General features: G+C 42.4%; 1 protein-coding gene across 1 annotated transcript; it reads right to left on the bottom strand.

Annotated features, from left to right (window-relative positions):
* Positions 1–3,959: 3,959 nt before the first annotated feature.
* Positions 3,960–15,921, bottom strand: dap (death-associated protein). Its single transcript, XM_026179451.1, has 4 exons — positions 15,706–15,921; positions 14,723–14,819; positions 8,957–8,999; positions 3,960–5,862 (listed from the first exon to the last, which is right to left on the bottom strand). The coding sequence occupies exons 1-4, from the start codon at positions 15,758–15,760 to the stop codon at positions 5,743–5,745; spliced, it is 315 nt and encodes a 104-aa protein (XP_026035236.1). The 5' UTR covers positions 15,761–15,921; the 3' UTR covers positions 3,960–5,742.
* Positions 15,922–16,321: the final 400 nt, after the last annotated feature.

The raw sequence follows: 16,321 nt of genomic DNA, 5'->3' as shown, positions 1-16,321 counted from the left end.
TTTAAAGTAATGCAAATTGCAAAAAAACAAAAAACCAATGCCTGATGTAGCAATTATGTGCAAATTAATGTATACATGTATTTTTTATTCAATCAGAAACTAAACAGTCAGTTAAAAAAAAGAATTTTCTGGTAATTATTTCATGGCCCAGGCTTTAAAGGGTTAACACAGATCATAGCTTAACTTCACGTAGTGACTGGGAATGAGTCGTGTGCACAAGGTGTGGATGTTGCGAATGAAATAAAGTTTCTACTAACAGTGACCGTGGACTCAATTAACCTAGCCTTATTGATGATTTATAAATGCCTCAGCCATGTAGTGCTAGAAAAGTAATCTCAGTCTTCTTTTTGATCTCCATAGCATTTTTAGGGGCTCCGCTCAGGGGGAGAAAAACAACAAAACACTACATGCAAGTTTTGACATACAAAGGAGAGCCTGAAGTGATGACGTGTAACACGTGGCCACTCTGATCATAAAAACAGCCAACCCATTATAGAGCAGAGAGGTCAGTTTCCTGCTATGACATTAAAACAGTGAAAAATAATGGGGTGAAAAATAACCGTGATTTAAACCCACAGAGCCACGGGGAGCGCAGTGATATAACATTGTCTGGAATTTCAAGAGCACAATTTCACGCTCCTAACTCCTCATGGCGATTGGGGCTTAAGTGCTATCCAAGAGCGTGTGTCTAATATACATGGTGATGAGTTGCTAAGGGGTTACAAGGGCACTGCACAGCCAAATCGTTTCTTCAAATAAACTTCATTGACTTCAGAGTGGCAATCTGCTTAGATACTGCCCAGAGGAAATAATTTGAACATGACAAAAGAGGAGCGAGCTGCACATTTACTTGAACTCTACACTTCAGAAACTCTAAGTGGCTCCAGGATTAGCATATTTAACATTAACATGTTTTATATGAAAATGGATTTTTGCTGGCAGAGCCGTTTGCAGTTTGTCACGAGTCAACCGAGGTTAACTTGCCATGAATAAAAGCCAAATTCATTTACATTAGACTTTTGTGTTTGTCTTTTGTCAGTCAGTCAACTTTTTTAAAGGTTTCTGTGGAATAACAGAATGCAGTTTTTAGAGTCATTACAGGCTTATGTCTCTGTGCCGTTACAGCTTGTTCACAAATCCCATTTTCACACAAACAGAAAGCTCCATGTGAGTGTGTGGTGCAGGGAACGGACAAAACCTATTAGCCCTGAATGAATCAGATCATATTTAGGTCATCGTTGTAGTTCAAACAGCTGTTGGCTAAGATTGTAACCTGGGATTATGAAGAGCCACAGGCTTGGTCAGCACCACCCCTACCCCACGACCCAAATCTCTCACAGAAATTTTAGAAGTGTCAAAATAAGTAGCGCACCGTCCACTGGTAGTGTGACAGTTATTATGTCATGCTGGGATGCTACAGGCTGGGATTGAGACAGGGTGACCTGATTCCGCGTTGGCACTGAATGAGAGCTTCTTCCAATCCTGTGAAATTGATGGGGAATCCTCAGCAGGGGCCCTCTGCTGGTTGGTTCTAGTATAACACGTGAGGCTTTTAAGTTGAAAAGACTAAAAAAAAGACCCTTTCTAAAAGGTATACAAACATTTGAGCTGGTTGGATTTATTTTTTGTCTTTATTAAATCTCAGGAAGTGGTCCTGCTGTGGGCATCCTCCTTAAAATTGATACCAGCGCTTTTATTTTGAATGTGTGCTTGTATGCTTTGCCCACTGCAAGCGCTATGAGTGACTTCTGCCAAATAATACCACAAAAAATAAAGAAGAAAGAAAAACATGGTATGCAATAAAACATGTTAATGACATGGATTGTGAACAAGTTTGAAATTTTATTCAGATCTGAGGCCTTATTATAAACAAAAGTTCAAAAATATTATCATTATATTCACAATTCTTTCAAATTTAGCAAGAACCACATATAATCAGTGACACAACCGGTAGAGTTAGAGGAATATAGTCATTTCTTTGAAAAAAAACAAAGTATTCTGAAATGATAGCGTGATGCAGTCAGGGGTAAAGTAAGGTCTTCTCAAAGAACGGCATTCTGAAAAGCTGAAAACGATTAATAAATGATAAAGTCTCACAATCCAATCGGCATCAGAACTATTGACAATGTGAGATCCTAAAGCGGCCTCACTCTTAAAAGTAAGAAAAACTTTACAGGGAGCAACTTTCTTTCGTAAAAGACAGCCATTTTTCCCCAGGAGTTTTGATAAGACCAAACTTGACACAAAGCACTAAGCTACACTTTCTGTCAGACATTTCCAGCAGCAATACTTGGTTGGTTTAACAGAAAATTCCACTGATGTACAGCAGGATTCATGGTGTCCCACAAGGCTTAGAATGGAAAGGAAATGGGACAGAGGAGAGCTTGCAGTTTGTTTTTTTCTTAAAGTGGAGCCAAAATGTCACCGTAATTTGGCGATTTCAACCATTCTGCCTTATCATTACCAGTGACCGTGCACAAAGTCCAAAAAACGTTCTGACCTGGCTGATAAATATCTTTTGCTCTCTGTGCCACCTGTGGTCTGAGTAAACCATCGCACTAAAGCAAGGTTTTTAAGGCGGCTCCGTCGCAGTAATGACCGGCCTCATCCTGCTCAAGTCTCCTTTAATATTCCTGAGAGCCACATGGCCAGCAGTTGGTAGTGTATACTTTGGACTGATATAGTGATTCTAAATGAGAATGAGTTGGTGCTGAGGCCAAACAGCGACTTAACAACAACCTTGTAGCCTCCTGAAGGAGTCAGACAAGACAGGTGACCTATTTTACCTGCTGATACGCAACTACAAGAAGTCATTTTGGATATCTCTCCTAACAGGGAGGCCAGTGGCTTCTTACTGGGCAGCGACAGGAACCGACCTGAAGCAATTAACGAGTGAACGGCTCAACTCTTTCTCCTTAAAAATGGCATTTGACCACCTCCATCGAACCATAGAGATGTGGTTCAATGACTACTAGAATAGTTTCCATGTTTTTCCAACAGCAGCTGCATAGGCAAAGACTAACCCGTCTATTCTCTGATGCAAACCCAGACATGTTGTTCTATAAGCATGCCTGAAATATACAGAAACTACTCTTCAGGGGACCTTTCAACAGGGTAAAGAGTTAAGAAAGTATGTCAGACTCTCCACTACATCAGAAAAGGTGATACAGGAAAACCAATTTTTCTTAAAATCGAGACTTTTCCCCTGTGCGTATTTACTGCAGTATATCTCTCACACCAATCTTTAGCTCTAACCGTTGACCTATTGTTCACTGGATAGACTAGCAATCAACATTTTTATCCTGGCAAAAACAAGTATTTAAGAATAAATTACCATCTCAGTTTTATCCTCCCACAGACAAAAAATGCAGAGCCTGGTACTATAATACATTTTGAGCAGTGTCTCACTTACGTTCTGTTCTCCCAGTCAGTCTAATAAGGCATGGCAGGGAATGAGAGGCCTGCCACACCGAGAGAACTATATACAACCAAGGAGAGTGGGGGAGACTGTGTCTGCTTTAATGGGGAGTTTCAGCCTGCTGACTGAGACTCGTACCAAGTAAGCCTGCACTGGCTGGTTTATTGGGCTAACATAAGCTGACAGAACACCTGATTGCAGATGCTTGTGTAAAGATGGATTACATGCACTAACACCTGGTGCACAGTGTGTGTGTGTGCTTGTGTGATGAAGGGAAAACAGCAGATAGCTCTTGGAGAGATGCTTCGGTCTCATTTCAAAACACCACCTGAGCCCTAATCCCTCAGTGCATGGTGCTAATTCACCATGGGACGCCCAAATGCTCTAGGTGGGGTACAGCACGCAATCCACACAATCCATCAAGTGGGGCTAGTCTGAACTTTTTCAGAGTGCAAAATATTAGATCATTTCCCACAAAGGTTTATTTTTCCCCCTGTCCCCATCATTCACAAATATGTTTAAATAAAGACAAACTGAAAAGTTGTTTTTCAAGATAGTCTATATCTTTATTTACTATGACAACCATACCTAATGCCTAAGTCCACTCAATTACTTTTTACAATTTGAACAATTCAAGAAAAAATACTGAGAAGAAAAAAAAAAATTGAAATTGAATTAAATTAACAGAGGAAATCACTTCTTCTTCTTGGCAACATCATTTTCTTTGTTTCTTTCCTGGAAACCTGAACATTAGTGTTGCAACAAATAACACTAGAGCGCAAGTGGGTTTTAAGGAAAAGGGTGTTGTGTGTTTGTGTGTGTCTGTGTGTATTAAAGCATATCACTCTTGGGAAACCCAATCTGGAGTTTCGGGAGGTTGTACACATTTCTGACACGCGTTGAGCCATGTAATGACAAACGCGCTGCATCTTCGTCGTACGCCGATAAACAGTCGCGTGGTTGAAATGTCTTTGCTTCGACGCTTTTTGTATGGAATGTAGAAACTGCTCTTTTTTTGTTACACCTGTGCTGTTCTCCTTTAATGTTCCCATTTTCACCTTCATCTGACAGTTTAATGCCTCGCTCTTTGCTCGACTGCTTCTCTGTAATGCTTTGTTCCCCTTGTAATTAAGTCCCTTGTGATATCTGGGCTAATGTTAATGCAGTCACAGAGCATCCCGCAGCCGGTGCTACTCTTTAAGTTTCATTACATATTTCGCTTCACTTTCATTCTGCAACAAATAAACATGAGACCGATGAGCCTGCGCATCCTCAAAATCTCAGCGACGAGGCACCGATGGTAGAGTTTTACTGTGAACAGGTTACGTTTGTGGGAAACGATAAATACCGATACAGCTGAGGCTGATAACAACTGTGAGGGGCTCCTTTCTGTTAAATAAAGGTAAGAACGGTCACACTGGGAGGAAACGGTGATAAAAGCTCAACAGGTTCGACTGTGGCTCAGAAGCTTCGTCAGCATTTTGACTGATGACATCAAGCATAAGCAAAAAGCTTCTTGGGTAATGGCATCACTACAGCAAACATTTCTGTAATATTTAAATATATTCAAAAATTTCAAATGAAGGCCGATCAAACATTACATCGCTTATTCTTTTAGACATTTCTACCATTAATGTATAATATGTTGACAAGGTCAAATGGAATGCAATTAAGCACTAATGCGCTAACGATTGGTTATTGCTGTCATGTAATTTGCTAGTCGTACTTTCTCTTGTCAAAGCTGCTGAATTATACACTCAAAAGCTGCTTTCTGTGAGGTTTTTTTTTGGTTTGGAGGGTTGATAAACAGGGATCCACCTCCTGACTTGTTGATTGGTTCTTTTGTGAAGATCAAAGGATCCTATCGTGGGCTTGGTTGGGTTAAATAGGCTGATTGATAGGTTGCTGTGATTAACTGGATGCTGTCAAAGTTCCCCAAACAGACTCAGATCTGAGATCGGTTTCTCTGTTTATACTTGATTTTTTTTTTTTTTGAGAAGAGAGAAGAGAACAATTCAAGAAGACTTCACCGGTTTACATCACCTTAAGACTTATTCAAGTGGAAAATAATCCTTCAAAAGGAGAGTGCAAAGCTACTAGAGCGGCACCAATGCAGCAGTGGTATTAAAAGTGGGACTTGCACTGAAGCGTTACTGACTTCAGGTGTCTCGTTACTGACTAATTTCTCAAAATGTATGATTACTCTTTTTATTTAGAGGAGATCTGTGCCTGGTGGGGAACCGTCTTCATCCTATCTGTTCCATTTGGAAGGCCGGCTGGTGGAGTTAGTAGCTTGGTGGCTTGGTTGTAGATTGGTGCCTGGCTCACTTGCGGGGTTGGTGGATGTGCTGGTTGATGTGCTGGGCAGGGGGAAGCTTGGGGACACCAGGCAGGGGCTTGTTGTGGGCCACCTGGGCAGCAGCTGGGGTGAAGTCCTTATCACCCTAAACATAAAACGGTAAATAATAAACAGCAAATGAGGACAAAGTTGAACTAAAAAGAAAAGCTAAGCCACAAGGCTAGTAGTGTAAGGATAAAACAACATATACAATCTAAAGAAGACTGAAAAAATGTATGTGTGTGTATAGAACTCTGTTCATAACCAGGTTTGTGTACTTTATCCCTGCGTGAAATAATACAGTATGTGGACCCTTAAATCCTTTCCCACTGATCCCCCTGAAGATGCATGACAGGTACAGTATGGAGCACTCATCTGCTCTCCAGGTTTAATCTATTATTCCAAGAAAAATGCACATAAATAGCCTTGCTTCCTCTAAATCGGATCAAGTCACAGAATTTTAATCAGCAACTTAGGGGAGAATCACAGTTGGATTTCGTCCTCCTTTTGTTGTTATCCTCACTCCTTACTTCTCTATCTCTGCCAGCGTTTCGTTTCTCGCTCAGTTTGTCCCGTTTCTTCTACCTGCTCCATCTGCTGTTGCCTTCTCTTTGTGCTTTGCTCTCTGAGCAATAAAACTGCACTTGCACACAGGCATGAGTGTGAATAGGAGATTTTATATACTGTACAGTTATATAGGTTGATGGTGGCTGGTGAGCTCGATTAAAGCTGTAAAACTAAGCGCTCAAAGTAAGAATGAAAAGCACATACAGTCCACTGCTGTGTGCGTGACTGACTGGATTACTGGCCATTTGAATTCTTCCATCTGAAATCTTTGCGTTCATTTAAGCTGGCAATTTGCTGATGCCTTCTCGTTCATCCAGATGTTACCATATGTGAGTGTTACGCCATCATATAAATAACAGACATGGTTCCTTGACAGCCTCATTTCTTAGGATGTCCACATGGACGGACTTATATAACCCTTTTAATCAACCTTCTGCAAACAAACACAGCCTGTCTTTCTGAGCTTCTTGCTGAACTTTACTCACCCACCCCATCCTCGCCTGACCCTAATCCGTTCTGCTTAATGTGTTGGGCTTTTTTTTTTTCACTGCGCGTGTGGCTGTGCACTGGTTTTCCAGCAAGCTGGTGTTTGTGTGTAGGTGGGCGCACAAAGTGTGCATGTGTGTACTTCTTTTATTTAAAGAAAATTCCAGAGTTGACTCGAGGGGATGTGGATGATATTAACCTCCAATTACCCTTCACTCTCTTCTGAAGCTCAAAGCTTTTTCCACGAATACCTCTGTCCTACTGCAGAGGTATAGGAGGGAATATAACAAATTAACTGTCTTATTGCAACACGCTGTGAAAAGAAGTGAGGGCGACTGGCATCTCTTAAAATGACAATGCCAACAATCAACAAAAATGTAGCCTATTTTCAGATATTTAATCGAATTAAAGATTAAAATGTCTGTAATAAACATCATCAAGCCCAAAAGGCCTGTTCTCATGTTGGAGGAACAATGTCCTTTAGACTGAGAGATCAAAGTGGAGATGTTTGGCCATAATGCATGGCACCACATCTCATGATAACCAAACAAAGCATATCAGTGCGAACCCTTCATGCCAACTATCAAGCACAGTGATCATTTAGAGGGGTGATGATTTGGGCTTGTTTTGGAGCCATATGACGTGGTCACCTTGCAGTCACTGGGTCACCTATAAACATCTCTGTATACTGAAGTACACAGAGTATATTCTAGAGTCTGATGTGAGGCCATCTGTCCAAAAGCTGAAGGTCAAAACTGGGTCAATGCACAGGTGCAAATCTACAACAGAATGACTGAAAAAGAAAAAATCAAGGTGATGCAATGACCCAAGGAGGTCCAGGCCTCATCATGATCTTAAGAGAGCTGTGCACAACTGAATGCCTGCAGATGTCAAAGACCAGAAGCAAAGTTCTTCAACAATGATTTCAGAGACTGATGGTCAGTCAGAAAACCATTATTTCAAGGTTTTCTTGCTAAAGTTGGTTCTGGAAGCTACTAAATTATTGGAATTATTGGTGTAAACCTTATGTTTCAGGACTTTTGACAGTTCTCGGGGGGGGGGGGGGGGGGGGGGATGTGTGTACAGAAAAAGACTTTGTGGTGTGATCTGATTACAGGTAAGAAGAAGAAACAAAGTCTGAAAAAAAACTTACTCTGGGCGTTTAATAATTGCTCGACCTGTAATGGTATTTCTTCCTTTTTTTCTACTTTCTTCTTCAGCTAGTCATTCTTTAGATGCTTTACTTCCTGGTAATAGTTCTATTATAAAAAAAATGCATTTTAGAAACACATTCAGCTACTGAATGAAAAATTGAAGGTACATAGCCAGAAGGCATATTTTTTTGTAGGCTAAAAAAAAAGGGGGGGGGGGGGGGGAACTCCCTGGAGACCACACACACACTGAAGTGTTTCACTTAACTCTTAAAAGGCTTTTCTGAGGCTTTGTGCACTGCTAGCCTCTGGGCTTGATGGCAGTGATAGGGGCAAATGGGAAGGCTAGAGGAGGATCGGGGGATAAATGGGATGCCTGCCACCTTCTGATATCACTGCAATCTTCCGCAAACAATCTGCCTGGTCTGACACACACACACAAAGCGGGGAACGAAGCCATCCAGCCAGTCAAGGACACTTTTCACACAGACACACGCACACATACAGTCAAAAGAATTAAACACAAACAGCTATTCACAGCCTTCACCTGCTTTTCAAAGCAGCAGGTCAAGGCTGTAAAAGCCTAAACAGACTCTGGCACCGATGCAGTTAAAGCCATATGTGGTTAATACCCAGCATTTTGCAGTAAAGTGAACTACTAGTCAATGTGCAGCTTGCAATTTCCAGTTTTGATTGGGCGTGTGTCAGAGAAGCAGCTTCAACTCTGTGGTCTTTTTTGCAGAAGGTTTTGGTGCTGCACGGTGGCACCGCATTTTATTAAACCAGATTCATAAATTACAGATAAGCCACTTTTCCCTCATCTCATTTGGCACCAGTATTTTCTCGATTTTCTTTCCCTCCCCTGCTTTTTCTCCCATCTCTCTGTCTTGTTCTGCTGAGCCTCTATGGTCCCTGTAGAACCCCTGTCCCAGATATAAACCACATTATAATGCTTATTTCAACACCACTGGTGGTCTGTATTAATGTGTGTCTTACCTTTGTAACCACTCCAGACACAATCACAGGGGCCCTCGGTGGACTTTAAAGAAAAAAAACACAAAGGAGACAGAAAAGAGAAATTAGAAAGGATTTTTTTTAAAAACAGGTCAATAGCACAGCTGTCTGCATATAGTTTATGCCAACATTTACATAAGTTTGCCTACATCAAATAAATAAGGAACATCCCAAAGGTGCCAAAAACCACCCACTTACCTACCCACACACACACACACACACACACACACACATACTACACACCCCGGATGGACCTGCCAGCAGCTTAAATAGCTCCCATTCATTCTGGCCAAACACTGAGGCTCACAGCTTCTAATGGAAAGGGAGAGGGGAAGGGAGGAGGGAGTAAGAAAACTAAACCCCTGAAAGAGAAAGAGAGCTAAAGTGAAGCCTGGTGATGAAGATGAAGAAAAAAGATTTAGGGAGGAGGAGAAAAAGGAGAACAGAGAAAAGTGAGGACAGGGAGGAAAGAAAGGCGATGGGGGGTAAAGTACTGTAGAAGGAGGAGGAGAAAGAGGACAGAGAGACCCAGGGAGTGAAATACCTATATAATAACAAACTGTTAGAGGAGAGTAAAAGAGGATGAAGGAGAGAGGCAGGCGAGCGCTCACTCAGACATGGAGGGAAGGGATGGAGGCAGAGAAAAAGATGAGGAGGAGGAATGCGGAACCCGAGGTAAGTATCGACCTTGACATGACAAACGAGTGCCGTCTAATTTTACGGCATAGTCACCCCTCCGGCTAAAAGTGCAGTCAAGTTAGCCACCTTCAAAACTCCACTTAAGGACATTAACTATAGCAGCAAGCATGTCCAGCTTACAGCTTACCTCATTACCGGCCTAATTTAGATTGAAAAAAGATGAAAAGTTTTGGACACACACTTCAAACTGCAGCCTCAGCAGTCAAAATACAAACATTTTCAACCCATCTGCTCCTTTCTATTTAAATTTTTTTTTTTTTTTTTTATGATTCGCGCACAACTTTTCCAATTAACAGTTGCAGATTTCCAACACATCTGTGAAACATCGGATTTACTGATCTACATCTAGGCACTCATCTTAATGAGAAAATTCACACCTCGGTATTACATTAACGCCTAGATACGTCGAATATCATTGATTACGCCATGCTAGCCACTTGTCAAAAAGCGAGGTTGAGAGGTTCTCTATTAGCAATTCAATTAACTGAAAACGTAGCACATTAGCACCGCAAGTGTTCCTTATTCTAATCAACACCAAGTTAGTTAGGTTTTTTTTAAGGCTAGCTGGGGAGCAGGTGGAGGGTAAATCAGCAAGTGAAGATGAAAAAGTGCTTTTCAGAAGATCATCTCAAACAGTTTATCCTGGATGTTAACTCTATTTATAGACGTAGAAATAAAAACATGTAACATATGCACAGGAGTTGTTTTAGCCCTTCTGGCTCATCTGAAGCGACAGTCAGATGCAACACTTGGGTTGAAGTGAATAGCAATGCTCAGTTGGATATGTATTCATATAGTGACACAGTGTGGACTCATGCTGAGCTGTCTCTATTGTACTGAGTGTCCCTCTCCAATGTGCACTTTGAGGTGAAATCCTGAAATATTATACAACAGACAATAAAGTGAGAGCTATTTAAAAAATAGATTTAAGAGAAAGGTCAGTGCATAGAATTAAGGATATTGTTTCAAAGGGTGTCTCTTGCTCCTGGCATCAGGGCATCATAACAACAGAGAGCAGACAGATAAGACATGTCTAGACAAACTGGGAGTGGTGGTGGGGGGTTAAGCTGTAAAACAGTCAAGCATTTGGCTCCTTCAGGTCTTAAGAGTTTTGTTTTTGATCGGACTCAAAGAAAAATAAGCTTTTTGCTCAACTGGCTAAACACACAAAACTTTGTTTTTTTTCTCCTTGGGAGTACGCTCACGTCTGGAATGTGGCTTTTTTCCTAGATCCTTGGCCAATATGTTGCTACCAGAACAGTTTAAATCCACCTCGGCACTCGTTTTCTGGTGATGGGACATGTTTTACCAAACGATATTCTTTCATTTGATGACGGCGGAGGTCTTCTCCAGTCTGGTGACTGTTAAGGCAACACCGTACAAGTCAGATTACTTCAGCTTTTTTGTTTTGTTTTTTGGACCAACTCAAAGAGGCTTTAGCCAAATTCTAAGATAATTCATTAAAATTGTTAATATTGGTTTGATTTTCTCATGCACAACGTATATTTTAATCAAATGGTCATAAATAACAGGCAATGCAGACTCATCGCCTTTCCTGTAAGTGCGCCAACTGTGCTTACATCCGAAGTCATGCAACCCACCCAAATGTCAATTCCGAGTCGGGAAAAACCACGATCAAACCACGCGCTGACCCTTGGTGCCCTGTGAAAGGGAGTGTTGCCATTCTGGAAGAGACTACTCCCTTCCAGATAGACATGTTGCATCAGAGCATAAAGGTGATCACAGGCAACAGCTCTGTATTGATTTTAAGCAACTCTCCCCTCTAATGGAACAAGCAGACCTAAACCGTGCCAACAAATGCCTCTCCCAGCCTCGGATCTCCTCACTGCAGGGCCAAGGGTTCCGATTTTCCCTGTAATTTGCAAGCTGTCTGCAGCCACTGCATAATCACCAGCTGCAGACAAACACTAATGACAGGTTTTAGTCACACTTGATAAACAGATAACAGTCATTCAGTTTAAGACTTATTAATCAGAGATTAGTAAAACCACACCATGGCAAGCCCTGATACCTTGATCTAGATCCCGCACAAAAGCATTATCCTTCAGATTAGACTACTGACACCTTTGTAATCTACTCTATCTGTACGGGGAAGAGGAACGACAGGAGGGCAGAGAGAAGGAGAAATCAAAAGTGACAAAGACCTCTTTTTTGGTTTTCTGTGCGCAGGAGGAATGTGGCCGCGTTCACAGGCAGGATGAGTCTGCAGGGGGCAGTAGAGAGCTGCGTGGGATCTTGGGGAGGCTTAGTGCCAGGAGAGGGGAAGAGTTAGAGGAAATAGAGAGAGGAACAGGGGAGGAAAAGAGTGACGGAGAGTCAGAAATCTCAACTGTTAAGTCAAATGTGCAATAATCCATCTGCGTGATGTTTTTCTTTAACCTTTTTATTTTTTAAGCATTAAAGCCACTGCTACTTCTACCCCACCCATTTCTCTCTCTGCTTCAGCAGAGCAGGAAGTTTGTTGCCGTGGGCGAGGTGCTGGTTGCCATAGAAACTAATGCCTGTTGCCCATCTTCCCTCCTCTTCCCCCTTATCTCCCTCTCTCTCCTCTCAACTTTTCACCATGAGCTGTCAACCTACTGCACGTCTCACCACAGCTCCTGCATACAGTGTATGTGTGCAGCGACTGAGTCGATCTTTTTCCGAGTCTCTGGAACATATCCCCCTCTCACCACAACCCGTAGTGCAGCCGACGCAAAGCCGATCACCTGGCATGTAGTTTATAGACATTCAGCTGAGAGTCCCATCCAAAAGATGTGCAAGAAGTTCGTAACGCACCAAGTGGCACTTTTTCCACCCCTATTAAACTTCTCTGCTTCTCTTACTCTTGTAATATACATCACACTGTACCTGAATGTTTTACATAGTGGTTCCTGATGGCTTACGAGAACAACTTTCACACGATTATGGAGCAGGAAGCTCCAGCTCGGAGGCCAGCTTTTGCTTCCCCTTTCTGGCCTTTTTCCACTCGTTCCACCCCTTCTCCATCTCTTACCTGTCCTTTTTCCTATCTTCATACTGCCACAGCACCCCTTACCATACAATAATAATCCCCTCCTATCCTAATCCTCTCCTCTCCATAATCCCAGCCACCTATTTCTTTCCTTGCTTCATCTGTCCATCTCAGCTAGATTGGGAGAGGCAGGTGTTCCCCCGACTAAAACGCTCCACTGGCTGCAACTAATACAAAATTTACCCAGTAGCCACCTGCTAGACGTCCATCAGCGTGACACAAAGAGGGACTGACAGAAGTGCGTGTGACCGAGAGCTGCACTGATTGTATTTAGTGAGTGCACTTACTCTGCCTCTCTTTTTGTAGATGTGCTGACAGGTAATCTTTAGATCACAACGAAGAACGTGCACCTGCACTTAAAAAAGACGAGAGCAGGCAGGGCAGGGTGAAGAAAATGCTCCATTTTCCTAATTAGTGCAAAAAGATGTGATCTTTCTACACTGTAAGCTCTGCAGGCAAATTCCAGATATTTGCCTGCAGATTCCAGATATTGTTGTTTGTGTATTTCTAACTGTGCAAGTCCTAAAGTCATGATGCGATGCAAGGAGATGATGCAAATAGGACTGGATAAAGAATCGTAAAGGATCCTTTGTACTGCACCGGTGACAAGCAGTTTGTTTTTATATACTCTCAAACAACATGACAAACTAAGGAAGTACATAGTTGTTAGGCTGGAATAGCGCCGATCACCATCTACAACATGTATAAAGTGCAGTCCGCGTGCTTTTTTGTACTTGCGATAAATACTTGGCCTCAATTTTTAAACTTTAATGCCCTCTCTATTATTACCACCCGTCATCTTGGCAGAAAAGAGAAGACGGCAACAGGAAATGACTTACTGGTGCTGACAGGCTTGATGCTAGTCCTGCTTTGAATTACAGGAAAAGACTCAACCAACCAGCTTTGCAGATGAAGACCATGCAATATGTCATTTAGTGTGCGTACGTGTGGAAAGTTGTGCACAGAAAATTTCCTGACAGTTGGCAATGTTCTTGAACCCTGCTCACTGCTGTGCACTGCCTGTCACTTCCCATTTACCACCTCTTATTAACACACACACACGCACACACACAGATATGTGGTGAGAATATGCCACCTGTGCTGATACGCACACAGCTGACGTACCCTTGTGAATATTGAGGAGATGTAGGAGAGTGTACAAGCACAGATTCAAAGACAGACACACGCAGCTACCCGGAAAATAAGGAGCAACTTGCAACGACGCCGTTGCAGAGCGGAGAGACCTCAGCACAAGCAATGCAATTCAAGCAACAAAAGACGAACATGCTAATGCGGAGACGGAACAATTATTGTCTCTCGCAAACAGAGCCAGCGTGATGTAAAACATTAAAACCGTGCCTGTTTATGGCAAAACAATAGCGACTGCTGAATAGGCTGTTCGAGTTAATGCTGTAATTATGCAGTAATTATGTTGTTTACTGAATTAGCTGGCGACAACACATGAAAAGTCTGCCGCGGAACTGCCTACAGTACAGCCTTACGGAAAAGCGAAAGCCGCTAAATGCCTTGGTTGGCAATTTGCAGAGCGTGTTTGTGATTAGCAATTTACAAATCACCACAGTTAAAGGCTGCACACAGACTAACAGATATGTGTGTACTTAGGTTTTATTAAAAAAAACCCACAAAAAAACACATGATATGACAAAGCCTTTCACCACTGAAACACTGCACATTAGTTTCATCTTGAATCCCCGTGCAGCCCTTTAGTGTCTTATCATGCACTTTCATCTTTCATTTTGCCTGCACAATGCTTAGTTTTTGCATATCTGTGCAGTCATTTCATCTCTGTATTTGTTTTGCCTGCCGCTTTGATAGTTATGCGTCACTGTGGCTACGTCGCACATATCTTCTGCCATTTCCGTCTCTTTGTAGGTCTTTTGTGGTGGTTTCGATGGTCCTTTGATTGACTTTGTGGTTTACAGTCACCTCAAGAGATCCCTCTACCCGAGCGATGGCTTGACTGCTCGGGTCTTTCTCTAAAGCGAGCGCGTTACCTGCTGCTGATGTACTCCTCGCTGTCATCTTTCTGCGGTGGTTCTGGAGCAGGAGTTGGCTGGTGCTTCTGCACTATCCTCATACCGCCTGCCTTTACTGGAGCACACCCACACACAGAGAGACAGAACACGTATGCAGTGATTTGCCAGATCAGCTGAAAGAATTTGTCCAAGGTCTCACTATCAAAACAGGAAATTTAAATAGATTAAAAAAGCCACTTTAGTTGTGTTTGGAGAGTTAGGTGACTTGGGCCTTTTGACTTTATAGCCAGCGTTTGAAGAAGCAAAAATAAATGAATTTTAAGAATTTTGTTACATGCTGACATAATCATGTCTGTGACTTGCACAGAGGTCGGTTGTAGCAGTTGCTGGACGACTGTTCTGTGGTTGTCCTTGATCTCGGACAGCCTCACACACTACAAGTTAATGAGTGTGTTGTGAGCTTCCCGCTGATAACAGGTTGGGTGCGAGGTGCACTGGTTATCTTACTGTGTTATCAGTCCTGCAGCTGCTGTGGCCCACTGCCCTGCCTGCTACTGCTTATGTCCACGTACACCTTTTCCCGTTTCTGTGCAGCCTACATGGCTGAAGCCTCGAGCCCATGGCCTCCACGTCACCGCCCGCCATTGAGCAGCTATTAGCGGCAACAATGAAACTAAAACCTTTCTAAAGGGCCGGCGATCCTCACCAATCGCTACAATGTCAGCAATGTGATGTTGCAAGAGCCCACGCAAATCAGGAAGTAGGGGAATGTGCGAAAGACAATTACGGCAAATTATTCTAAACGCAATCTGGACACCACAGACGATTTATAGTCTAAGGCATCTGCCAGTGTAAGGGTTGCATAAGTATTAATCATCACCATCATGTGATCTTTTCTCTCCTTTTTTTGATCTGAGACATTGCACAAACAAAAGGCCTTCAGATTCATAACAGGCTTAAAAAAAAAACCACCCCCAGCACCACAGCACAGGGAGCTTTACCTGCAGGGAGATGACCGCCTTTGGTTTCGATTTTCTCCTTCGGCGGCGATGACATGCTGCCTGCTCAGATGTGGGGGTCTGCTGCGGAAACCGAGCTGAGCCTCAATTTTAAAGCCTTTCCCGCTTTATTCTGCCTGAAAATGTGGACTACACTCAAGTCTGGATCGTCAACGTGGCTTTTTCCTGAGCATTGTTTGGAAGAGATGCGTGGTGACGTCGTGCGGAGCCGTAAAAAGCGCGGTGACGTCAGTCGTAAAAATCTCAACTAAGGTATTCGGGTTGTTAAAAGATTTACCAGATTATTATTATTATTATTATTATTATTATTATTATTATTATTATTATTATTTCCGGTAATGTATGTCTGATTTATTTGAGCAAGAAATGCCAGTTACGAAAGCAAAGCTATCAGTAAAGCACCGCACATCATTAGGAAGGTCTTTGTGAGTAAACATGACATAGATCTAATTGAGCTCATGATTTAATCTCTGCCCTCATTACTGCGCAAATGTTGTAAAAGCAGTAAGCGTCCAGGCTACACAAATAAATGAAACAAAATGAGTATCTATAGTAGATCTCCACCTACACAGCCTCTAATGCAGTGTAAGCAGTCATC

This window comes from Astatotilapia calliptera, chromosome 9, assembly GCF_900246225.1.
Source record: "Astatotilapia calliptera chromosome 9, fAstCal1.2, whole genome shotgun sequence".
NCBI lineage: Eukaryota > Metazoa > Chordata > Actinopteri > Cichliformes > Cichlidae > Astatotilapia > Astatotilapia calliptera.
This window is presented reverse-complemented; position numbering and strand designations above follow the sequence as displayed.

What these genes read in the sequence shown, in the direction of transcription:
- dap (XM_026179451.1), bottom strand. Translation starts at nt 15,760, where the DNA reads ATGTCATCGCCGCCGAAGGAGAAAATCGAAACCAAAGGCGGTCATCTC. An exon ending in AGGCGGTCATCTCCCTGCAG is followed by an intron (nt 14,820 to 15,705) that starts GTAAAGCTCCCT and finishes GGTGTGCTCCAG; the next exon opens with TAAAGGCAGGCGGTATGAGG. An exon ending in TGTCTGGAGTGGTTACAAAG is followed by an intron (nt 5,863 to 8,956) that starts GTAAGACACACA and finishes TTTTATGTTTAG; the next exon opens with GGTGATAAGGACTTCACCCC.